Consider the following 26,373-nt stretch of genomic DNA (forward strand, 5'->3'; position numbering starts at 1 on the left):
CGCAGATGTGCAGTTTTATCACCCTGCCCTTTGTGTTCAGGAGCTCTGCCAATTAACTAATGAGTAAAATTCAGTAATTACCACCAAGGCTCGTCAGTAATCGAGAAGCCACCAGCTTACTACTTAACATTTTTGCTGTGCTTGCCTTAGAGTGCTGCCTTATTTATTAGTCTTATTTGTGGCACAACCTGGGTTTCTGGAAGATTTTCCTCAGTCTTTCCCACAGATGATTTTTCAGTTTAATAAATGTGACGTGGGGTAGCTGACAGGCTAGTGAGACCCGGGAGATGGCTGGGAAGCAGTTAGTGGGCGACATGACAGACAGTTCAGAGCAAGGCACTGAAGCGACTTTATCAGCAGCCCCGTCTGTGGAGGAGTAATTGGGGTTTAAACACCACGTTCTACTGAAAGAAAAAAACTAACTAGGTGAACCATTATGTGAAATTCAAAATGACTAAATTCTGCTGGAGGTTCTGAGAAAGGATTTCCAAAAGAAAGGGTTTTAGGGTAAAAATTGGCTTCCTCAGTTGATTGGGCTCATCTTAGGTTTGCTTCCACGCCTCTGTGGAAAGTGCTCCTGGGTAATGAGCTGCAGCTCCCGTATTCTGGAGATGCTTCCATGCCACTCATGCTCCTGTGAGGGAACAAGATGGAGGACTGTTGTTCCCTTTTTCTTGTTTGATGTTGAAAATTGAAGGCCACAGTGGCAACTGAGAGAGTGAGCACCCTGACCAGCTGGGAAAGGTGCTGTCAGTGTGGCCCTGCAGCACTTACCTCAGGCTCTGAGGACCAGAAGTGGGCAGCTGATCTGACCACTCTACTGTTAGGATGTTGACATTCTGGCCCAACGATTCATCTAAAAGATTTCCCATCATTAGAGGACAACTGTGGGACATTTCCTTCCAGGGTGAAGAGGGTAATTCTCCCTCTCACAGTTGCAATCATAGTATGATTGAAGGCTAAATACATAGAGCTGATCTTTTACAAACTGAAAATAGAAAGTCCTGCGGGACACTGGGAGAGTGCCAGGAGGAGAGTTAGTCTGTTTGTTCATTCATTTGTTTGTTTCCATCCTGCACCCAGAGGCTTTGAATACTTTGCACCTCGTTCTGTCCAAAGCGAATTGGCTCAATGAGAAGAAGATGGAGAGTATCCATTTGTCAACGATATAATATTTGGCACTTGAAGAATCAAGAGCGGTTGGGAGCATGGACTAAATATTATTTATCCCAGACTGACATGCTCCTGACCAGATAGCATTGTAAATATGAAACAGTTCACAGGGACACTTACCATGATGTTTAACTTCAGGGTCGAGCTCTCTTAAAATGTATATATTAAAATATGTAAATATTCACATTTGGAGAGAGGGAAGGAAGGAGGGGAGAGAATGAACTTGAAGCTAGAAGGAAATTCACAGAGCCCTACTTACACAATCATTTCTGATGATAGCCAAGGCCTAATTGCAGATGCTGTCATGTGAGTATTCTGAACACACACATTGTAGGCTCTGCTCAAAAAATAGTTGTCGCTGTCATTTAGTCCTTTTCTGGGACTCGTCCCCAACCCTGGACTAATATTTCATTAAAATCTACCCTTCTTTATTTTTCTGCACACTGTATTGTAGGTTTTATGTAACTTAAAAGTTATGTGGTTCAAAAAATGGACACAACTAAATGCCATTGGCCATTGATCTTCCACACCTCCTGTCCATCCTTCTCTCTATCCTCTTCTAAATTTACCAGCTTTCTGTGTGGTCCCTTGTCTATCAGCAGACCCTCTTGGTCACAGAAGTAAAAATGCTGCTGCCTCCTGGTCTCTGGCACAGAGATGCCATGTTAGGTTTCAGAAGCATCTCTTCAAATGGTGTTTGTTGCTGGGTAACCTCCCCGTGGCCTCAGGAAGTGGAAATGCTTCCAGGTGAAGGTCATTGAGTCTAGCAGCTAAATCCCTTTAATTCCTATGTCAGGAAGGTCTTAGGAATTGGGTTTTTCTGTAGTATAGTCTAGAAGCCCTGCGGCAGTAAAAAGGTCTTTACTTTTGATTTTTAAGAAAACTTTTTTTTTTTTTTGAACAGTTGCACACTGTTTTCATAAATAGCTTTCTACGGCATGGATAACCTGTCTTTTTGATTAGAGGTGCTTTTGTGGTTGGGATTTTACCTCTTTCTGCTTTTTATTGAATTACATGGTCTAGGGTCTAGTCAGTGTAGTTTAGATCTTAGCCATGCTTCCTGAGTGGGTGGGGTTTTAAAAACTGGAAATGTAATTTAGAATAACACTTGGTGACCACCGTTATGTTAACCACACACTCAGTTTCTTTGAGTGATTATCTTTATATTTCTTCTTTCTTTTTTATTTCTTCCCTCCATACCATTTTTGTGGAATAATCAGTCAGATATCACAATAAAGCTGGTGGGAATTGGTGCTCCAGTCTGTGTCTGGATATATGGATGCATAAACGTGAACACGTAACAGGCTTCACATAGTTTGTCACTTGGCTGTGTGCCTTTTCTGTCAGAAAGAGTTCTGTTTAATCGGACTGCAAAGTTGGGAGACTGATAAGACTCAGTAGCTGCAGCTCTAAGAAGCTAAAGATAAGGTCACATGGGGGTAGTGTGTGGCTCACAGTGGCACATGGGAAGTTGAGGTTTTCTAGAAAGCTTTTCTCTCTGCTTACGAGCTCAAATTGGTGTGCTTTTTCTTCCTGTGTGGAAGCCTGAAATACAGCAACTCTAACTTGTGTTATTCACTCCATCATGGTCATCAGTAGACATAAGTAGTTCAGAAGGCTACCAGTCATTCTCAGGGTTTTGGAATTACAGTCCAAGTCACGCAGCCCTTTCCTGATTGGAGACAAGTGAAGCTCAGGGAATCTGGTGGTGACGCTCACTTCATTGGGGGGTTTATCATGTGGACAGGACTAGGTAAACATTGGCTTGTGGGAATGGTGGGAAGTATATACCTTTGTCCCTGACCAGTAGACAAGGATTCCCTTGTCTGACACCTTCAGCTTTGATCTTTAGCTGTCTTCATTCTCACAGGGCTCCTGCTGCTCACAAGCCTTCTCACAGGCTGCCGCCTCCTTTAGAGGGCTGTCACCAGGCTGACATCTTTGCATCTGCCGCACTGCCATCTTTACCCACAGGAGTCAAGTCCTCATGGTGACCTGCAGTGACAGACAGGGAACTGTTGAGACTAGGTGGAATTAATTCACTCAAGAATTTTGAAGGAACTGGGATGAAATTGTAGACCTTTTGGCTCAGGTGTTTTGCCTTCTAGAAATAAGCACTGTTTCGAAGTCTGGTGTGTTGTTAGCACACAGCAGTGGTGCTTTAGAAAGAGAAGTGGCCTGGTGGTCTGGAGACCTAACCGCTGCCTCAGGTCTGTCAGTACCTGGCTGGGGCATAGCAGGAAGTTCTTTCTGAGCCCTGCTGCCTGCCTCTGCTTCTGGAGTGCTGGGATTAAAGGTGTGGGCCACCACTGCCTGGCTCAAATGTCTGATTACTTGCCCTTCATTTTCGAGGCTCAGGAAAAAGCTTGGGCCACTGAAGTTGCTATTTAATTTGAGTACTCTTTTCCCTGATTTCTCCTTGCTGTTTCACCTTCCACAGTGCAGCCCAGAGTGTAAGGTAGTTCTTATTTTAACAGCTCCCCAGGCTTACACTGAGCCCTGTCCACATCAGCAGCAGGAATGGAGAAAGGAGGACTCAACGCTGTCCCTGTTCTCCAAGTGCACACCCCTGGTTTTAATGACACTCCTGGTCCTTGAGAGAGAATTGACACGTAACCTTGACCTAGGGATCCACCTGCTTTAGCCTCCTTGTTGGGGTTACAGCTGCATGGCAGCATGCACGGTGAAAACTTATGATATATAGATCTGTCAGAACTGGGCTAATAAGCACCAGAAATTCTTTGTACTTCTTAGACTACATCTTTCACCAGTTGTGTGACCAAGATCACATTTTGCATTCTTTTCTTGTATTATGTGGCAAAAACAGAAAACTGGGGATGGGAAAGCTACTTTATTTTTTTCCCAGAGGTCTATTAATGATGGCAGTTGCAGTGCTAGTTGTAATGGTTATCCAGCCCTAGACTGGCTACCTCTGTTAGAGTCCAAGACCGTGTCCTAAGGCGTGGCCAGGAGTAAGAAAGATGCTATCCCACATTCCAAGTGCCCCCTTAGGGTGCTCTCTTGTGAGCAGACGGGGCAGGTTTGGGCTGCAGTTCATTCTACTTAGATATTGGCTTGTCTTGAGTTGCAGGCTGCGTGCTGACTTCTCATAAAATTGTTCCATGGCTTTCTAAGATCTTCTGTTTTTAGGGAGTGACCTTGACCACCTTGGAAACTGGAGTAGCAACAGACTACTTTGGCCATTGGTAGTCCTCTGCAGGGTACAACCAAAAAAGCTTAGAAGGCGCCTTGGCCAGTGTGCGCTATGCGTAAGCCTCTCTGCCTGCCAGGCAAGGATTGTTATCCAGGCTTGGAAGATTTGAGGGGAGGCAGCATCGAGCTCCCCCTAGAGGCTTTCCTGTGCTATGACAAGCAGGCTTTACAAAAAGCTGCTAATGCTGCAGTTTTCTTTGGCAGTTACCTAAATTCTACAAGGTTAAAATGAAGATTTGGCAGTGAGTGGGAATGACTTCATATTGTGTCTTCTGGGTGACAAATTATCATTGCTAGCATGACTGGGAGTATTTTGGGACGTGGTCTATCGATGTGTGTAAAGGCCATTATTCAGCATTAAAGTAGAGGAAAATGTTGGGGTCATAGTCTCACCTGTTCACACACAGTCATGTTTCTTAATTGATTTACTGGTTCTGGTGAAGGTGGATGTGTTGGCACTGGGTAGAATGGACATTATACGTCAGTCAGGCAGCTCAATGACTCTCTTTGTCTCTTTCAGGGTTTCGGAAAAATGATGAAATGAAAGCTATGGATGTTTTGCCAATTCTGAAGGAAAAAGTCGCCTATCTTTCAGGTAAAATCTGACTTTATGATCTTCTATGCTTGACTTCTCTGACAGCACAGTTTGATTAAAGTAACTTATTTGCCACAGCACATGAAAGCACCAACATTTCATGGATTTTAAAACTCTTTTATTCTTGAAAAATTAATGCCCAAGGCATTTTTGAGGCAGTGTGTACATGATAAGCCAGTAAGCGCTCGTGATCAAACTATGTCTGCTGTGCCTGAGCTGTTAGGTACAACAGCTGCTTGTTAAACACCTTAGTGTCAGCAGTTGGGAGTGTGACGGTGAGGCACAGTCAGGAGTTTTTAACCTCTGTGTTTTGTCCCACTGGCTCTTTGTTCCCCAGTTGGAAAGGCAAGGCTCTTGTCCTCTAGCTCTTCCTTCAGGACTGCCCGTTCCTGGAATTGTTAGTCTCCACATCTTGGGCTGGCTGTAGTGACCTGGCAGAGATGTCTTCCTGAGAGAAGATACTGCCTTTCCTCACCAGCCCTCCCTCAGTGTGGAGAGGGACAGCCCAGCCCCCTGCCTGTGGGACATCCTTCTTTTCTCTCCTCTTACAAGGAAAGGCTGTGCTTCTGGCCTTTTAGCTTTCTTCCTGGGATCGATGTGCAGCTTCAAAGATGGTACCAGTGAACACGAATGAGATTACACTGTGCTCCCAGGCAGTCCTGCTGGATGCTGTTCCCTTGGCACCCACCCCTTGCACTGTCTAAAACAAGCATGTTGTGCTGGCCTGAGGCAGCCTCTGGTGGCCTCTCAGGTATAATTTACAATGCTGTAAGCTTCTGGGTGTCCTAAGGGCATGTGGTTCTGTATGTATTTAAGATGAAGCTTCCGTGGTGTTTTTGCTTGTCGTCTTTGCTCACTCTTTTAGTCTGTCTGTTGATTTTTGGAGAAGTGTATCTAACTCATAATAAATCTGCATGGTTAGTAAAGATTGTAAAAGTATACAGAAGGAGGGGCTTCAAGTTTTTGGCAATACCTAGGTAGGTAGGTAGATAGATAGGGAGCTAGATGATAGATAGGTAGATAGATAGATAGATGATAGATAGGTAGACAGATAAATAAGTAGTTGGGTAGGTAGATAGACAACTGACTAACTCATGGATTACAATCCACTGAATTTTGAAAGAAGTATCTTATTTACTTTTTGCAAGTAATTTCCGACAGTTTGCATAATGGCTTTACCAGTTTATGAACTACCAGTTTTGTACTTAAAATTGGAATAACAAAAAAATTCTACTTCCAAATCCAAGAGGTATCATGAGGAAGTTCAGCAGGTCTGTCTGGAACCCCGAGCCTAGGTCTGAGAAGGAAACCCACTGGCCATCTGCTCCTGGGCAGTGAGAACTCTGTGGACCACTCTGTGCTTCCTAGAAGTGCAGGAGTTGGGAAGACAGAGAGGAGGATGGTAATGACCTCTGGGTTTTATTCACTTGCTATTAGGTAGTTAATTCAGAGTTTATTATAATGGTATTTTTATTTAACTTACTGTAAAACCTAAACCTTTCTTTTTAACTAATCAAAAAATAAAACCATTGGTCTTAGGAGTTTCTCCTAAATCTTCAATGAAAGTTTACTTGTGCAAGGTTAGGGCTTTGGTGAAGAGAGATGGTTTGCAGTGACCACAAATGAGGACAGAACATTTTAAATTATTAAGGACAGCCAAGCATTAACCAGCTGTGCAAGCAAAGTAGTATAGAAGTGTTGCCTCACTCTTAGTGTTTCCTAGCTTCTGACCACAACTAGCTGGGTCACTTGAGCTTAAGACAATTTTAGGCCTATTGTTATCTTGTAGATAAAAGGAGGAGGGGGAATTATAAAAATAAGTTGATTGCATATACTGTATTTTTAGGAAAAGTTCCAAAGAATGAATGGATTCTCAGAAATAATTTCTTCTTCTAACTTCATTTCTCTCTTTTTTAAAATCACGGTATAATTTTGCCTACTATTACAGTCTTTTACAAGTAGATTTTCATGTACTCACAGATTGTGTAGCCATTTCAATGGTCTAATTCTAGAGCATTTTCATTATTTCTCGAAGACTCCCACTTCCTCCCTTTTTCTGCCCTGGAAGTCACTCATCTACTTTGTTCTGTGACATTATCAGGGAGTATTGTGGGACCTTGGCAAGAGCTCTCCATAAGTTGGTGTATTATGGTGGACCTTGCAGTACAGTAGTGAGACGGTTCAATCCCTAGAATTATAAAACAATAACAAGGATAGAAGTACTCTTAATTACACTAACTTGTCCAGGCCCAAATCTGATAACTGTAATGGCCAATACAAATTTGTAAACTACTACCTTTGTACTTAAAGTTGGAGTAACTAAGATTCTGCTTTTAAATCCAAGAAGCATCTTGAGGAAATTCCACAGGTCCATCTGTATGGAGTGCTGAGCCTAGGTCTGAAAGAGAAGCCCTCTGCCCATCTGCTACTGGGCACCCAGACCTCTGTTGTTTTTCTTTGAAGATTAGGGGGTGGGCATCCAGACAGATTGCAAGTTTGAGGGTAGCCTGGGCTACATAGTAAGACTCTGCCTCCAATAAAAGGTTCTCCATAGGAATGGAATTGCCTTTATTAGTTAAATGTAGTTAGAGCTAAAAAGACTTTAATAAAAGTGGGCCAAGTTTGATGAGTTGTTGTGAGTTGCTGAGATATGTTTATTTGATTGATGTCTCTAAAAGCCAGTTAGGATTTCTTGAACATGAACATGAACTTCTCAAAGTACACATTGCTCTTAAGACCGCACACACCATGTGACTTTTTACGGGGGATGGGTTAAGTGAACTTAAATGGCACATCTGCACAATGTATAAAATCAGGAGGGTGGTGGGTTGAAAGACACCTCCAGAGGCCAGGTGTTGACTGTGATGGTTTCATGAGTTAATTAGCCCATAATGATTCCTCTCCATCTGTGATATGATGACCCTGGTGAAGATGGCTTGCAGAGTTCCTTCATGGTGAAAGATGTACCTTGACTTTGGATATCCTAGCAAACAGAAGCATAAGAGAATGAATTTCTGATCTCCATAAACCATCCACTTTTAGTAAGAAGTGAGGGCAAAGACCATGTTTGGACCACCAGTGACAGCCAGCATAACTTATAAAATAGATTATTCTAGGATGTGGGGATAGGTCTTGACAGGGTAGTCAGGGTGGGATGTGTCATAGAAGGAAAGGTGAGATCATCGATTCAGCAGGAGTGGTGGTTCCCTTCTGGGGGAGACTGCTGAGTAATGGAGGGCAGCCTGATTCACAGAAAAAGTTCTAAACGAGTCTAGGTAAAATAAAATTCAGTACTCTAGCTATAGTTAGAGCGACAGGAAGAAAACAAGGAGATCTATTCAGAATAGGGAATGTCATGATTTCTAAAGCCTGATATCTTAACCTTTTATATAGTTAGGGGTTCCATTTGATCATGTGAGTAACATTGACATTCACATGGGCCTTTAATTTGTTTTTTAATCAGGTCTCATCATGGGAGGAAGTCCTCTGCTATCAGGGCACTAGGGAAAGGTGTATGGGGAGAAGAGGAAGGTGGGTGGGACTAGGAGGAGATGAGTTCTATGATAATGGCACAAATAAAGAGTTAGACCAAGCCAGTGAAGAGGTGTTCCGCTGCTGCTGGGGCTGGTTGGACCATTGCCCTGCGTCACTTCACTCATGGGCTTCTGAGTCCATTACAGTAATGTGTTTGATTCCTTCAAGAGAGGTGATACTATACTCATAAAACTTCTAAAGGTTCTGTCTTGTGAGTTACCTTTGCTTTCTTTTGCTCACTTTGTAAATTATACTTTATGAGAAGTATGCAGGAAAAGCATAATTTATACATACCTAGGGTTCAGTAAGTACAACCTGAGGTTCTGGGAGTCCTGCTGAGGTGGTAGCAAAGACCTCTGATGATGAGAGAGTGACACCAGTGAGCTATGTGCAATGTCAGCTGCTGCATATAGCTCTTCCAGTTTGGGCCTAGACAACTGCTAATTAAAAGCACTTCTATTTTTGTTATTACTGTTTTGCAAGTCTAGGGACTGAACCCAGGGCACTTCATGATGTGCTCTACCACTGGGCCACATCTCCAGTGCTAAGAGTATGTTCTTCAATTCCACATTTGGCTAAGGCTGAGGATCTGGCTTGCTTCCATGTATGTGGACCTATCTGCATTGCCCACGTGGCACGCCTGGGTTGGCTACCCAGAGGCTATTTAAGCTGTGGGCTGGCTTTCCCCAGGGTCTGAGGATTGTTCAAGGTTCCTGAATAAACTGCATTGAAAAAAAAAAAAAAGAGTATGTTCTTGAAAAACATTCATCATGATATCTCAGTATCAGAAGGCAAGAGGACAGGAGCCAGATTGCCAGGGCTGTCTTCAAAGTCTTTCCCATCTCTATTCTCTGTTCTCCTCTACACTTACTCTGGATAATTTTGATATTAATTCCAGCTGTCATATCACTTATTTATAAGTATTTAGTATATATCTATGAAAGAGAATTTAAAAACCTTACCATATCAGACCTAAATGTTTATATAAGTTATTAAATGTTAAGTAATAATACTCTTCATTACCCAAACGGACTCTTTCTCTCCACCCTGACTTGAAAAAACTTTTAAAGACATTAGGAAATGAAAAACAATTAAACTGTTATATGTCCTATCTTATGAATAAGAGATATTTCAAAAACTATAGCCATTAGCATTACTATAAAAATACTGGCCATTTTCGAGATGACTTGCTGCTAATCACTGGCCTGTCACCTTCTTTCATAAGTGTTGCTCCTGTATGAGCAGGACCCACCCGCTGGTCATCTTCTGCCTCCTCCACTGCTTTAAAAGACAACTTAAGCAGCAGCGTGAAAGCTTGTTCTTGTCTATGGCCCACCTATGGCAGTGCTCTGTTATCCTTTTGTCTTGATTTCACCTCTTGGAAGCTTCACCTGCAGCTGAGACAGAAAACCTGGCTCGTTGTGAAGATGACGTGAGGAAGTGCATGTGCAGCCTATGGAGCCGCACTGTGATACTGTGGAATGTGGTGTCTGACTCAGTGTTGCGCCTGTTGAATTTATGTTATAAATGGCTTATGTGGGTGCACAATGCATATGGATCAGTTTAAGCATTCAGGCTCCATCAAGTCTCATTCCTGATTAGAACGAACATGCAGTCAGTCGAGGACACCATAAAAGCCACATGAATATTCCCCTCTGATGATGTTTTGTTGGTGCACAGAAAACAAACAGTGAGAGTTCCCTGTGGTGGCTTGAAGTCTGAGATCTGAAGAGAAATGATCAGAGTTGTAAATTTTGTTTCTGTGCCTTTCTACCCTTGATGGAAATAATAAAGTAAGGTGGACATCTTTGTGTCTATCCAGCCAGGCCAATGTGACTGTAGAGAAAGCTGCCTGCCATTCTGTCAAGGTCAAATGCTCTGGCTGTCCTCTTGTTCTCTGACCTGTTATCAAATCTGCTTTTACTTTATTTACAGTTATACTCGCCTGTGATTTTGTTTACATGTTGTTTTTCTTACTTGAAATTTTTTTCATACAAGGTATTTTGATCATGTTTTTCTCCTTCAGTTCTTTCCAGATCCTCTCTACTTCCTTACCACCCAACTTGGTTTTCTTTCTCTTTCAAAACAAACAAAACCCCAGAACAAGACCTCCCAAAACCTATGAAAGCAAAAATCAAAATGAATAAGCAAAAGTCCAATACGACACCGCCCACCCCCAATAAAAGCCCAGACAAGAATCAAAATAGAACGTCCACAAAAACACCATGGAGTTCAGTTTGTGTCAGCCAATTATTCCTGGGCATGAGACCTACTCTGGGTAGTGGGTGATATGCCCAGAGAGACCTCATATTTCATTTGACAAACAGAGGATATCAGTTGCAGATCACTTCTTGGTTAGGTGTGGGACCTCGTGTCTGCTTCCTCTCTCAGTGCTGAGACTCCATCTCACTTGAACCTGTGTGGATCTTACAAGTGAGTTCATGTGTGCCTTGGACCTGTATGGATGATGCTATTTCCTTGGAGTCACCCATCTCTGGCTCGTACAGTCTGGCTGTTCTTCTCTTCTGTGTAGCTCCTTGAACCCTGAGGGGAAGGGGTCCCCGAAAACATCCTGGCCACTGTGGTGAGACCCCACCGCTCCTAGTTTGTGTACAGCCAGACATTGGTGTAATGTTTGAACAACATTCTTGTTTTTCCTTTAAGGCTGAGAAAATAAGATTTTTCTTGGTAGAAAAAAAGAAAATTTAGAATTCAAGAGAGGAAAGAAAAGAGGAGGGTAAGGGAGCTAGAGGGAGGGGAGAAAGAGAGAGAAAGCAAGAGAGAAGGGGCTGTTAAGGTAAACACAGCATGTGTATTAGAGTGCCAGAGAACTCATCTCTCCAAATTCTAAAGAAAGGCATTTCTTCCTGCACATTAGAGGAAAAGACCAGGTCATCCATGATGTCCTCCAATTACCCCTGAGAACCCAGACATTTTCTGACTCCATGAGAGCTCAAGGTGGGCAAAGATGACACAGCCCCTAGGGTTGTATCATCCTTCCTGACTGGTTGTAGGCTCAGCTACAGCTCTGACTGAACGGATGGGTAAAGTTGCTAGACTTGCAAGGGCATGTAGAAAGTTCTGTCTGATCTTGCTGCGACTAAGTATGTTCCCAATGTTTATTTTGTAGGTGGTAGAGATAAGCGTGGAGGTCCCATTTTAACATTTCCAGCCCGCAGCAATCATGACAGAATACGGCAGGAGGATCTCAGGAGGCTCATTTCATATTTAGCCTGCATTCCTAGGTAAGTTCTATGTGACTGCCTTGTCAACCTGTCCTGTAGGTCTAAGAGGTGTAGCCTTTCTCTACATCTAAATAGTATGTCTACTTCCAAAGAGATATAAAATTAAGGTCATGATCTTGATCTTTATTGCCATTTTTATAACCATTATCGAATTATTTGAAACCCTCTGGACCAGGAACCAGAAGGCAGGCCTTTGTTACTGCAGACCGTGTGGAGTTTTGATGGTGGATTTTGGATGCTCACTTAGCTGGGATTTTAGGATTCTACACTGCTGAACTGGAAAACAGACCACCTTCTTGCATGAGTCTTAATACCAAAGCCCAGTTGCCCGGATTATCAGGAACTTGTTCTTTTCAACAGCCTGCATGTATCTTTCTTATGCTGAGCTTCTATGTGTTACAAATATTCTTTTGATTTGTAGTGTGAAGTTTTTGAGGCATTAAAAGTCTTTATCATCAGCCAATATACTGGCTCACCAGACACCTTGGGGAAGCAGGGTTCTAATTCTCAGTGAGTCTGAGAGAAGCACAGTGAATATGTGCGATTATCTGAGGAAGATGTGTGAACAAGAGTCAGGGTAAGGCAGGAACAGCACCTGGCAGAGAGACTGAGGACAAAGACAGTTGCGTAACAGCAGTCCTCTTTCTCTCCTTCCTGATGGCCCACTGCACAGCAGAACTCCTCCCTCTCTCTCTGCTTCCCCATTCTACTGTGGAATGGTCCACAGTACAGCCAGCTACTTCTTGATCCTGCTGCCATAGGCCAAGGTGAAAACTTTCCTTGCTTCAGTGCTTCTGTTAGGTGTGAGAGAAGTAATACTACTGTTGATATCAGTGCAGTGGGTTTGAGGGAAACTGAGCCAGTGAGGTGGCCCTGCAGGTCAAGCTGCTTGTCCTTAAGCCCAGCAGCTCAGCTTCAGCCCCTAACACTTACACAGCAGAAGGAGGGAACTGAGTGTGCAGCTGTCTTCTGATCTCCACGTGCACACACACCTGCACATATAACCAAATGGAAAAATGTTGAACAAATTTTTTTTTTTTTTGAGTTGAGGTACCTGGAACAGACCAACCTACTTTCCCACCCTATTTACAATGATGCCAGGGTAGTAGGTACTTGTGCCTCTTCTACCAAGCCTTGCACTGGACAGAAGTGCCCTTGACGGTATAACCTGCTGAGGATATTCTTGAGTTTTCCCATTAAATATTCATTGGACTACAGCCACTGTGTGTGCGCAGTGACCAGTTAACAGCCTGCAAGGCTGGGGCTGCAGCTGCCTCACCACGGTGAAATACATGCGAAGTATGTGCAGGCCATTGGGCCTATGCCTGGCACCTGAAGTTGAATTCTGTAGTCATTCAGTGACTCAAATAATTAAGCAACTGGAAAAGTATTTGCAACTGATAATTGATTATCTCCATTGGTGCAATTGAAAAAGGTTTGCTTTTCATTGATACTGTACAACCAGGCCAAGCACATTGTAGCTCATCTGGGTGAAGTTCTCTTCCAACTGATTTTTGTGTCAGTGGACAATTATGAGCATGCATATAGAGGTAGAAAGAATAGTGCAACAGAAACCCTTCCAGTTATAACTGAGTTTAACCACTTATCAGATTTTACCCATCGTGGTTTTATCTGTAATTTCTCCCTGCAGTATTTATAATCCCCCAAACATCATGTAATCACTTGAATGTGTTTGATGGTGCTTCATCTACTGAATGCAATCACTTCATTTTATTACTTTGAATTACTTTTTCATGTACAGTCCCAAGTGACAAGAAATGGCATTTTATTTGACTCTGGTTAAAAGTAAATTAACAAGTAAGCAGTGCACCTACCTAGTGATAATGGAGAAGATCCATCCATGGTGGTCCTAATGGAGAGAGGTGGACACAGCCTGAGTCCCCCTCTCCTCTGATGTCCTTCAGGTTCAGTGCCTCCTGGGAGCATGCTAAAACACATGTCTGCTTCTTTATAGATAAACACCAGAATCGATAAATGTCATCAGCAAATTAATAGTGTGCTCATTTTCTTGGACGTAGAGGTTTGCTTGTAATACAACTCATGTGATCATTGTTGATGTTGGTGACAGACAGAAACCTACTTTCCCTTTTGGTATAGGTTCTGTGTGACCTTTTTATATCTATTCCATCAGTACTCTTGTGAGATGGGAAGGTAGCTTAGCTCTTGAGCAGGCAGTGTAGGGCTCGTGGTCCTATGTGGAGAAGGCCTAGGCTGGTGAGCTGGGACTCCTTCCTCAGTGATGGCTCTTGGTTTTCTGCTATGGGAGAGGTATTGATGAGCGGTATATCTTAGGGTCATTGTGAGTGCTGAGTAAGGTTGTTCATGTGCGCCTCTCATGGTGCTTGGTGTGTAGTAGCTGTCTGAGAAACAGTGCAAAATCTTCTTCTTTCCACCTATGTTCTTCTGTTTCCCTTTGCCAAGCTTGTCATTAGGTAAACCAGTCTGTGTTCTTTGGCCACACATCCCGCTGGTGAGCATTAATGTGACTTATGCTGCTGTGATGTTTGTGTTACATCTTTCTTCAGCAACAGTTAGGGACTTGCCATGCAAGTGTGACAACCACTTTGTATTCCCAGCATGCACAACTGCCATTTAGGTATGGTGGTCTACTTGAGATTCCAGCCTTGGAAGGCTGAGATGGAGATTCTCTGGGCAGGCTGAGTAGTGAGACTACCCTGTCAGTGAACTCCAAGTTTGAGGGAGGGGCCTTGCCTTAATGAATAAACCTAGAAGAGGGATCCAAGATGATTCCTGAATTGGCCTTTGCCTTCCACATGCTCACACATACATGTAGCACCCATATATGTGCAAACATGCATACCCAGACACAGTGATGGAAAAGAAAAAAAATCAACAGTTTTGAGACACAAGGTAGGTCTGTAGGGACTAATTTGTAGTCGCCTTTCCAACCTATCCCTAGGAAGAGCACTGACAGCAGTATTGGCACAGCACCATGGGGCTCCTGCGGTGGTAAAAACAGCCTCCTGGGGGCTTATGCTATCACTGCTTGACCTTTATTTTGTGCTCCCCAAGTTCTAGGCTGTTTACCTTCTGTAGGGTGCTTTCTGGTAGCTAAGTGGATAGGCTCTCCTGACTCGCCGACTCTAGTTGCTCACGAGTAGTGTGAAGACAACCCATTTGATACACTGATTTGAGACTGCTCATGAAGGCTTTCTTCATCTTAGAACTAAGGAAAGAAGTTCTTCTTTCTTAAAGATACAGCTCAGAAGGGGCCTTAGCTTTAACTAAGTTTCCTTTGTCTTACAGATACCATGATGCTCTTAGGTAAAACTATTAGATTAATTAGTTAACAAAGTCACATTTTCCCAAGACCAGTTTTTGTCATCAGGCGGAGGCAGGGCTTGGAGACCAAGTTGCATGTGTTCCTTTGATCACGGTGGACAGCAGACTCAAGGGTGTTTGCAGGTCAAGGCTCTCCCTAGGATACCTGGCTTTCAGTGTGAAGAAAACACACCCAAGAGACTCTGCATGCCCAGCTGGGTTCATGGGCACTGATTACCACTCTGGGAGGAAGCTACTGGGTGGGAACAGTTGGATGGTGAGAGAGCAGGAGTTAATCCTCCTGTAAGCCATGTGGGCCAACCAAAGCACCTTAGGCTTTGTGCTCTGCTTGTTCCTGTTGTTAAGCCCAGAGTTATAAAGGATTCCCTTTAAACTCCTTTCAAGTAGAGGGGCTTTATAGTTTATATGCCTGCTGCCTAGAACCATGCCTAGAAAGACAGGTTGCAAGGTAATTTTAATATCTTGGTTTAGTGATGACTGACATATGAAATGTAGTCTGTCAAACACCCCATAGTAAAACAAACAGGACAGATTGCTTCAGTTTTCTGTGGGCCTGGAGGGGGTTGCTTCAGCAGGGGTCATGCTTCTTCAGAGACTTAGCAGCCAGGCATGCCTCCTCCTGGGATGTAGCTGTCCTAGCTCCATCTGGAGATTTGCACTTTCTATACATGGAACCTTGGAGGATCACAAGCCCAGTTTGAACCCTGGAGATCCAGGATGGTTAACATCCATGAGCTGGGGACACCAGGCTTAAGGAGTGGGGCCAGGAAACAGCTGATGCCTGCGCCTGGGATGTTAACAGTGTTGTGGCCCTGGCCCTGCCTGGGGTGAGGATCAGTGTGAGAATTGGAACCACTTCTCAGCCAGAACCAGTTGATAATGTGTACGGGTAGTATATTAGCTACCTTTCTCATTGCTGCTGTAGCCAGTTATCTGACAGGAGAGGATGTTTCTTTGTATGTTTGTTGTTATTGTTTTGAAAAGATTTATTTTCTTTTTGATTGTATATATTCTGTGGTCTGTGTTGGGTGTACAAGCAAAAGTAGGTGCCTAAAGAGGCTGAAGGGGGTGGATCCCTTGAGATTCAGTTAAGGTGGTTGCTGGATATGGGTGCTGGGAACTGAACCTGGTCCCTCTGCATGGACAGTATGTGCTCTTAACCACTGAGATATCTCTTCAGTCCCAGAGTTGAATTTTTAGTCATGGTTTCAACTAGTGTCAGTCTGTCATAGTGGGGAGAGCTGCCAGAACAGAGCATTTCCATCATGGTAGGCAGGAAGGAGAGTGAGCAAGGATACAGGAAGGGGTCAGAGCAAGATACAGTAAGGATGTGCTTAGTACCCTGCTTCTTGGAATCATATCATGATGAACCCTGCAAGGGATGAATCCATTTATTAGGTCAGAATTCCCGTGATCATTTCTGGAAATTCTGTCAGGTACTTCACTGTTTGTCACTGTACTGACCCTATCAGTGTAGGCAGGTTGGCAAGATTAACCACCCCAGTGTTAACTGCTTATTCATAACATTGCTTTGAAGCTTTATTAACATCCTAGCTGTGCTGTAGTTTTCTTTTTGTCACTGTGATACAACACCCTGACCAAAAGCAGCTTGGGAAGGAAAGGGCTTATTTGACTTATATTTATAGGTCACAATTTGTCATTGGAACTCAGGGCAAGAATTCAAGGTAAAAGTCTGGAATGGGAACCCTGGAGGAGGAGTGCTGCTTGCTGTCTGGGTCAAGTTCATGTAGCTTTTTATTTTATTTTTGTGGGATTTTTTTTATTGTTGTTTTCATTTTGCTTTTTTTTAAAGATAGTTTTTTATTTTATTTTATTTATTTTTATTTTTTTCTGTGCAGCCCTGGCTGTCCTAGAACTTGTTCTGTGGACAAGGCTGGCCTCAAACTCACAGAGATCTGAACGCCTCTGCCTCCTGAGCTCTGGGATTAAAAGTGTGTGCCTCATCTAGTGTCTCGTACAGCTCAGAACCACCCATCCCCCTGCAGTGTACTAAGACTTTCCATATCATTGTCCATAGCTCCTTACAGACTCACCCAGGAGCCGATCTGAGCTGGAAAATCCCTCAACTCAGATTCCCTCAGATGACTCTAGGCTACGTCAAGTTGACAGCTAAAGCTAATTGGGACAGGTGATAAGCAGCTGTTGGACCATCTGTCTTCTCTCCCAGGCTCTAACCACTATGCTCCTGTGCCTGAGAACCAGATCTCTGTTGAGTTCCACAATAGATGTTTCTGGAATGCTTATGTTACACACCTTCTTAGAATCTTGTGGCTGTGCTGTGAACTTTGTATTTGTGAAACTTTGAAAACTAGTTACTGTGATGGTATGAGACAGCAGAGGGAAGAAAATGAGGCGCATAGATGCTTTGGAAGGGTTAGGACAGGGGAAAGGCGAGCGAAGTCTGTGCAAGAGAGGATGAAGGTAGCTTTGGTTGAGACTTATTTTCTTTTCTTTTTACCAGTCTCCAGGAGTAATAACCTTGTTGACTTTCAATGGAGAGTAGTTTGGAAGACAATTACACAGGCAGAGATTTACATGTAGGCTATTTATGTTAGGTGCAGACCTCCCTCAAGCCTTGGTGAGATTTCATCAGGTGTCCGGTATGTATCCAAGACTTGCAGGCAGTCTTTCCCTGGTTATGGTCTGGTACCAGCATCAACACAAAGTAGACCATTGGAGTCTGTAATGATGGGTTATAGCGGTGCCTTAGCTCTGGAGTCATCTGAATTTCCATGAATATCCTTCACATTACAGTGTAGCACAAAGATGTATTTTTTTCTTCCTCTTTAAGGATACCGACTCTCCCTTTTTGTTTTCTTGGTTTTGTTTTTTTGTGAGACCAACTGTCATGGAGCCCAAGGTAGTCTGGAACTCAGTATATAGTTGAGGATGACCTTGAACTTCTGAACTCCTGCCTCTACTTCCCAAGTTTTGAGATTACAGATGTGTCTCTCACATCTAGCTTATGTAGTCTTGGGATCAAACCCAGGGCTTTGTGCATTGAGACAGACAGGCTGCGGATGGAAATGCAGCCCTAGCCCTTCTCACCTAGTGAATATTTGTTGTAGGTGTGCGCCATGCTCACATTCCGTCTCTTCCAGTGTTGAGATTTAATGCAATTAGCAAGTGCTCCCCCCGTCGCCTTTGAGGTAGGTCTTCTTGTTGCCTATGCCAACCTGGCTCCCAGACCCTCCTTCCTCAGCATTGTACATCCCGGAACTGCAGGTACTAACCCCATGCAACCGACCTTTTTGTTTGTTTAACTGCCAAGAGCCAAGAGAAGAGCATGGAAGTCCTAACACAGTTTTGATTGGTGCCAGGAGCCAACGATGTTACTTACTGCCACAGTCACATCATCTATTCAGCCATACATAAAGATAATGCAATCTTGGTGTAGACCTAAACCTAGATTTTCCTCACAGAGCTTGCCAAAATGATGTCAAGAGTCTCTGGTGGGACAGCACTAGAGGAAAGGGACCAAAACTGGACTTCAAAAAGTTCCCAGCACTGCCACCAAGGCCAGTGGGTTGTTGGCTTTGCTTGTGTTGTTGGGAATTCTGAAGTAACTGTTATCCCCATCCTGGGCTCTGGATGCCACACTGAGTTTATTCTCCCTTTCTGCTCCCCAGGGGCCTTTGCTGTGGTAGTTACTGAACTAGTGTGTCAGTTAACAGCACAAAAGGCCAATGGAATAAGTGCTTGTTGTTTCCTACTGAAAAGGACAGAGTGCAACACTGTTTCTATGAAGAATTAAAATCTTAAAGGCTTTTTTTATTTTTAAATTTATTTATTTTTTTATTAATTACAGTTTATTCGCTTTGTATCCCACTTGTACTCCTCTCCCTCTTCCCCTCCCAATCCTACCCACCCTCCCTCAGCTCCTCCCATGCCCCTCCCCAAGCCCACTGATAGGGGAGGTCCTCCTCCCCTTCCCTCTGACCCTAGCTTATCAGATCTCATCAGGAATGGAAGCTGAACCCTGCCTGAATCCATCCTTCTACTTGATTTCTGTCCTCTTTTGGTGTCCGTCTGTCTCTCTCTGTGCGCTCATGTGTGAGTGTGCAAATGTGCATTGTCTGTCCACACGAGCATGCCTGTTGGGTGTGTGTGTGCATGTTTGTGTGTAGATAGATGTATCTGTGTGGGTGTGCTCTTGGAAGGTCAGAGGAGGGCATCAGATGTCCTGCTCTAACATTTTTGGCCTTATTTCCTGGAGTGGGTCTAAACCTGGAGCTAGGCTGGCAGCCAGCAAGCCTGAGGATCCTACTGTCTCCATCCCCCACAGTGCTGGTTTACAAGCATGCTTGGCCATAATCACTTGTTTTTCGCCCGATTTTACTTTGTTTGAATAAGTGTTTTGCCTGCCTGTCTATCTGCACACCCCTCTCCTGTGCAGTAATCACGAAGGCTGAAAGAGGGCTTTGGATCCCCTGGGACTGGAGTTGTAGAGGCTGTGAACTACATGTGAGCACTGAAAAAGGGACTTGGGTCATCTGGAAGAGCAGCCAGTGCTCTTCTGCCTAATGTGGGTGCTGGGGATTTGAACTCTGCTCCTCATACTTGTACAACAAGTGTTCCATCCAACTGAGCCATCTCTCTCACTTATCGGCTTCTTTCCTTGCCCACAGTGAAGAGGTCTGCAAGCGAGGTTTCACAGTGATTGTGGACATGCGTGGCTCCAAGTGGGACTCCATCAAGCCTCTGCTGAAGATCCTGCAGGAGTCCTTCCCCTGCTGCATCCACATCGCCCTGATAATCAAGCCCGACAACTTCTGGCAGAAACAGAGGACGAATTTTGGCAGTTCTAAATTTGAATTTGAGGTAACGTTCTCTGGGTAGCCACATCCTAACTCAAAAGGCATGGTTTATGATAAGCGCTGCATCCTCACCGTGGTGGGCTGATGACAGAGCTTTAAAACCCTGTATTGAGCAGGACCTAGATGTCAATTTTATATAGATCACACACACACACACACACACACACACACACACACACACACACACGCTTAATTATTTTATAAAGAAGACGGCTTCATTCCTTATCCCAGTGCAGTGGCTTTTGACACAAAGGTTTGTTTTTTTCTTTATTAATTACACTTTATTCACTTTGTATCCCCCCTGTGGTTCCCTCCCTCCTCCCATCCCAATCCCTCCCTTCCTCCACCCTCTGCATGCATGCCTCTCCCCAAATCCACTGATAGGGGAGGACACAAAGGTTTAGATTTCAATTCTCAGGGTTTAGGGTGTCGGGTATCTTGGAAGAAGCCTGTTTCTGTCACCTCACTTGAATAGTGCCTCCTGTCAGCACAGAGCTGTGTGTCTGCAGAGGTGTGCTGGGTGCTTCATCCTGGAGATGAGGGAATGGCAGAGGGATTGAGTTTGTCTAGTCCTTGACAGTGTGGAGATTCGTCAGACACTTTAGGTGTGATCTTCCATTTGTAGAAGTGGAGGTAGTCTTTTAGAACTGTAGAGTTCTGCATTCAGCTGAGCCTGGACGACGGCTGTCAGATGGTTATAAAAAGCAAACCAAAGCCTGCTAATTTATTTTCTTTCCCACTGAGAGCCTCCTCTCCTTAAGCCACTGCCGTTCTGACAAGGCTTTTGATGTGGTCAGTTTAATGTGATGATTATGGAGGGAAAGTATTCCAAACAGCTTGAAAGCTTGGCTCAGGTTCTGTCTGTGATAGGACTGGAATAGTTTCTTGTAATAAATTATACCCGTTCCTGGTGGAGGAGCTTGCTGTTCCTGCCATCTCTACCAGAATATCAGGTTTCAATGTACAAGAATCATGTTTTAATGTAAATAATATTATGTAATGAAGAAGTATCAGTTGTTTACTTTTCAAAGTGTCTTCTTGTGTATACTACTTGATTTGAAAATGTCTTTCCATAGTGATGATTTTTCTATCTGGAAGTGGAATTTGATTTCAATTTAAGTTTGAAACTGCTTTGAAGTGGTTTAAGTGAAATATATAGTACGCTTTTTTATTCTCATACAAAATAAGTATTAATTTTGAAAGATCATTGCATGTTAGGATTTGCCTAACGGAAAATCTAAAGTGTGATATATTTTAATTAAACATATTCTAAGTAAAAAAACAGTAGTTTGAGGAAATCATGAATTTTTCAGGCAAATGGTGGGATCTGGAAAAAAATCATCCTGAGTGAGGTATCCCAAAAGCAGAAAGACACACATGGTATATTCTCACTTATATAGACCTATAAGATAGGATAAAATACTAAAATATGTACACCTAAAGAAGATAAACAAGAAAGAGGTCCAGGGGTAGGATGATCAATCCTCATTTAGAAAGACAAAGGGAATGGACATTGGAAATAGGAGAAAACAAGTAACAGGACAGTAGCCTACCACAGAAGGCACCTGAAAGACTCTACCTAGCAGTGTATCAAAGCAGATGCTGAGACCCATAACCAAACCTTCGGCAGAGTGTAGGGAATCATATGAAGGAAGGAGGAATTAATATATCCTAGAGGGGACAGGAAACCCCACAAGGTCCAAATATATCTGAGCACAGGGGTCTTCTATGAGACTGTTTATCCAACCAAGGACCATGCATGGATATAACCTACAACCCCTGCTTAGACATAGCCCATGGTAGCTCAGTATCCAAGTGGGTTCCCTAGTAAGGGGGACAGGAATTGTTTCTGACATGAACTCATGAGCTTCCCCTCCCCCCTGAGGGAGGAGCAGCCTTGCTACGCCACAGATAAGGACATTGCAACCATCCTGAAGATAAGCTAGGGCCAGACAGAAGGAGAGGAAGACACCCCCTCTCAGTGGACTCGGAAGGGGGCAGGGAGGAGATGAGGGAGGGAGGGGAGGATTGGAAGGGAAAGAGGAAGAGGGCTACAGCTGGGATACAAGTGAATGTATAAAATTATTTTAAAAATAAAAAATATTTAAAATAAAAAAGAAGTTGATGATAAAAACTGTAATCATCAATAAGAAATTTTTACCCTTGATAGTGCAAAAAAGTATTAAGAAGCATTAAAAATAAAATTATACTGATAAGATATACAGCATACTAAACATTAGAAAAAATAGAATGTAGTATCATGTCTATTTTATAAAAATATAAATATGTAAGGTAATCATACATTAAAATTTCTGGACAAAGAAGTAAAGAAATCATGAGAAGCAGAGATTTTTTTTTTACATGTACAGGAATATTTTATTTGTTTTAAATGAATATAGCCTTCCTAACTAGAAAAACTTAAATGCTGAACTTGATATATTTGAAGTTATGAATAAAATCCTATTCTTTGGTTCATTAAAAAACAAAACAAAACAGTAGTTTGCACTCATACAAGTATTTACTAATCTTGTTCACTAGTCTCTTAATCTGGGCTCCTGAAGGGATCTGCCCGTTTTCCTCCTGGTCTATTTGCCTCTTCGTGGTTGCTAGCCTCTCTCTGTGTGACTTCCTCTGTGGAAGTTACCATTGGCCCAACATGGATAAGAACAAGCCCTGTAGGCTAAAGGCAGTTCTTCCCAGCTGTTTCTTATGCCAGCCAGCACAGAGATGGGGATTGTAGGCTTCTGTCTGGTTAGAGGTGGCAGAGGTGGGTTAGCCAGCCTATTTATCTTTCAGTTCTGGACCAGCTAGCTCTTCCTCCTTCATATTTGCATTTTATCACCCAACCTCATGTTTTCCTTGAGGCATCTTATCAATATCAGTGTGCTTCCCCTTCCATTAATCAGGTGAGGTTGAGCGTTCCTGCGTAGACTGTGGTAAAGTTTCATTAGTGTTGAATTGGGATGCAGGACAGGTTATATACAGCATTCGGACTACACAGGATTGTAGCAGGTTACCACAGGGAAGATGGTATTTACTCTGTGAAATCACTTTCACCAGCCCTCCTGTGAAGCTGGAGATACTAGTAAGCCTAAGATTTAGATTCTTCTTATTCTTCAAGTGGAATCTAGCTGATTTGGGGCTTGTGAAAGTCAGAGTACTAGGCTGCTAGGCATTCTCACTAACGTGCTACTTTAATGGAGTTTTTCATCACCTTGATAATGCGTCTCACCTCCATATTTGTTCTGGGGAGGCAGAAACAGACATAGACTGGGTGTTCTATAAGCAGGTTACCTTTAACTTTGGAAACTACATGTGACCACTGTAAGTTGCAGGATGCTATGACCACATAAAATTGGTTCATCTTCTCATACATAATTTTTTTTTCCCTTAAGACAAATATGGTCTCTTTAGAAGGCCTTACCAAAGTAGTTGATCCTTCCCAGCTAACTCCTGAGTTTGACGGCTGCCTGGAATACAACCATGAGGAATGGATAGAAATCAGAGTAGCTTTTGAGGACTACATTAGCAACGCAGCCCATATGCTGTCCCGGCTAGAGGAACTTCAGGATATTCTCGCAAAGAAGGAGTTGCCTCAGGACCTAGAAGGGGCTCGGACCATGATTGAGGAGCACTCTCAATTGAAGAAGAAGGTGATCAAGGCTCCCATAGAGGACTTGGACTTGGAGGGACAGAAGCTGCTTCAACGGATTCAGAGCAGTGACAGTTTTCCCAAAAAGAACTCAGGCTCAGGCAATGCGGACCTGCAGAACCTCTTGCCCAAGGTGTCCACCATGTTGGACAGGCTGCACTCCACCCGGCAGCACCTGCACCAGATGTGGCATGTGAGGAAACTGAAACTGGACCAGTGCTTCCAGCTGCGGCTCTTTGAACAGGATGCTGAGAAGGTAAAGGCGGGATGGGGGGCGGGGGGAGGGGGTGCTTGCCTGCCTGACAGAGGGAAGCTGCTGGGGCACTTGGTTTTGAAGCTCAGACTGATGTCGTAAGGTGAGAAAACAGAGAGAAGGAGGAAAAAACCCACACATACATACAATAGTTGTATATTACAACATTCATGCCATAGCAAGGGCCATATCAAGACCATGCTTACGTCTATGCTTACGTCTGGCTTAAGGCTTTACCTACAGTGCAGTGCAGTGCTGTTTTAGAAAGTCTGAGCTAAAACTGTTAGTGCTTTGATGAAAAGTGCCTAGAAGGCAAAGGTGATTTATTTTTTTATTTTTTATTTGTTAAAATACAAATCGTAGTGCAGGGAATCTTGTGAAAGAAGGGGGCGGGGGGAGACTTGGTGGAGACAGGAGTTCCACCAGGAAAGCAACAGAACCAAAAAATCTGGCCCAGGGGTCTTTTCTGAGACTGATACTCCAACCAAGGACCATGCATGGAGATAACCTAGAACCCCTGCACAGATGTAGCCCGTGGCAGCTCAGTCTCCAAGAGGGTCCCTAGTAAGGGAAACAGGTGCTGTCTCTAACATGAACTCAGTGGCCGGCTCTCTGAACACCTTCCCCCTGATGGGAGAGCAGTCTTACCAGGCCACAGAGGAAGATGCAGCCAGTCCTGTTGAGACCTGATAAGCTAGGGTCAGAGGGAAGGGGAGGAGGACTTCTCTTATCAGTGGACTTGGGGAGGTCCATGGGAAGGGATTAGAAGGGGACAAGGGAGAGGGCTACAGCTGGGATACAAAGTGAATAATTGTAATAAATAAAAAAATTAAAAACTAAAAAACATAGAAACATAAGAAAAAAAGGTACAAATTTCATGATTATATTCTCAAAAGCAATGATTATGTATAGATTTTCTGATACCTTCCATCTTCTCAAAAAAAGCCATCAAACTCCATTCAGACATATAACAGTGTTCTTTATAACCTAAGGTGAGTAATGCCATTAAAAATACGCTGATTGATTATATAAGACTTCTCAAAGTGTTGTATTTTTCACATGCATGTGCATGCATATGTTACATAAATTATAATTTGCCCATTAAAAAAAATACGTTTCTGAGTGACCTAGGTAATAATGCTCGATGTTCTCATGTTTTATTTTTGTGTACTAGAGACACCAGCTGGCCAAAATGAATGCTCGTTCATTACCAGCTAATGTGTTCTTTGCAATGTGCAAGAAAAGAACACTTGCAAACAGGAATGGTTTGCAAGCCATAAGCATAAGTGAAGTAATCACTCTTAACTTGGGGTCACTGAGGTTTTTTCATGGACCGGTAAACATTGTAGAGTGAAGAACTCTGAAAATTTTGATACAGGATGCTAAAGAGACTTACAGGAAAGTGACAGTCAATATCACTGAGACCTAATCTTAAAACTCTCAAGTCCTTTAAAATATTTTGGTTAATGTCATTGTTTGCATTTGCTCAGGTTTCTGTGTCTGTCGTACCCTGTTTCTACTGTTGGTGCTGTTAGTAATCTGCATGGATCCCAGTACAGAGATCCTAAAGCCACAGTTCCAGCCTTGTGTCTTTGGAGGGAGAGCAGTGTGACACATGGGCCACTTTCTAAAGGAAGAGGCTGAGGCATAGAACACAGGAGGTCCCGTTAGCTCGAGGGAGGGGGCTGGGGTCCTCCCCATGAGATGAGACTTTCTTGGGGATCTGCTGCCTCAGAAGCATTGCTTGTTTCCCAGAAGCATAAACTCCTGAAAGCTTAGAGATCTCAAAGAAGCTACTCCGTTCGCCATCTTACGTCCTCAGCCCTTTTTCTTTTGCAGTGATTGCAGGTTTTCTTTTTCCTTCTGCTAGATGTTTGACTGGGTCACACACAACAAAGGCCTGTTTCTAAACAGCTACACGGAGATTGGGACCAGCCACCCTCACGCAATGGAGCTTCAGACGCAGCACAATCATTTTGCTATGAACTGTATGGTAAGCAGAACCTACAGGTCCTGGCCTGTGAAAGGTTTTTAGCAAACAGGAGGCAGTTAGTGGCTCGAGTACCCACACCTCACACAGGCTGTGTGGGGTCTTCAGGATAACAGTGGATGTAGAGATTCTTCACTGTATGATTTTAGACAATCTGTTTGACCTCTTTGACCCTCAGATGCTTAATCTCTGAAGCAGGTACAATGTCCATCTTTGATGTGTTGTGCTATTTACTCTGTAAGTCTAAAACACTTTAGTGTGGCTTTCAAGATGTACTTAGAGCTCAAGAAATCATAATTAACACCTGTGATGTTATCTAATTAAAGCAGGTGAGGAACTCCTAAAAATATGAATGATGTCTCTTTTCTTCCCTCCCTTCATTCCTCCTCCCTCCCTCCCTCCCTCCCTCCCTCCCTCCCTCCCTCCCTCCCTCCCTCCCTTCCTCTCAAAATGGTGCTTATTCCATTACACACACAAGTTTGAGGATAAGAGTCAAGGTATAGATACTTGTAGTAGGGATAGCACATGGCCAGAGCTGGGTACAGGCTCTGTGGGG

The 26,373-nt window shown here is 43.4% G+C and overlaps 1 protein-coding gene across 5 annotated transcripts in view; it reads left to right on the top strand.

The window, feature by feature from the left end:
- Positions 1 to 26,373, top strand: part of Trio (trio Rho guanine nucleotide exchange factor) — a 288,270-nt gene that overhangs the window by 96,066 nt on the left and 165,831 nt on the right. For all 5 annotated transcript variants that reach the window (XM_060380406.1, XM_021640449.2, XM_060380403.1 and 2 more), the window contains exons 2-6: positions 4,907 to 4,981; positions 11,646 to 11,760; positions 19,734 to 19,926; positions 23,318 to 23,830; positions 25,698 to 25,820. In XM_060380406.1, coding sequence (XP_060236389.1) covers positions 4,907 to 4,981; positions 11,646 to 11,760; positions 19,734 to 19,926; positions 23,318 to 23,830; positions 25,698 to 25,820 — 1,019 coding nt within the window. The remainder of the gene's footprint in view (positions 1 to 4,906; positions 4,982 to 11,645; positions 11,761 to 19,733; positions 19,927 to 23,317; positions 23,831 to 25,697; positions 25,821 to 26,373) is intronic.

This window comes from Meriones unguiculatus, chromosome 3 (genome assembly GCF_030254825.1).
Source record: "Meriones unguiculatus strain TT.TT164.6M chromosome 3, Bangor_MerUng_6.1, whole genome shotgun sequence".
In the NCBI taxonomy this organism is placed as follows: domain Eukaryota; kingdom Metazoa; phylum Chordata; class Mammalia; order Rodentia; family Muridae; genus Meriones; species Meriones unguiculatus.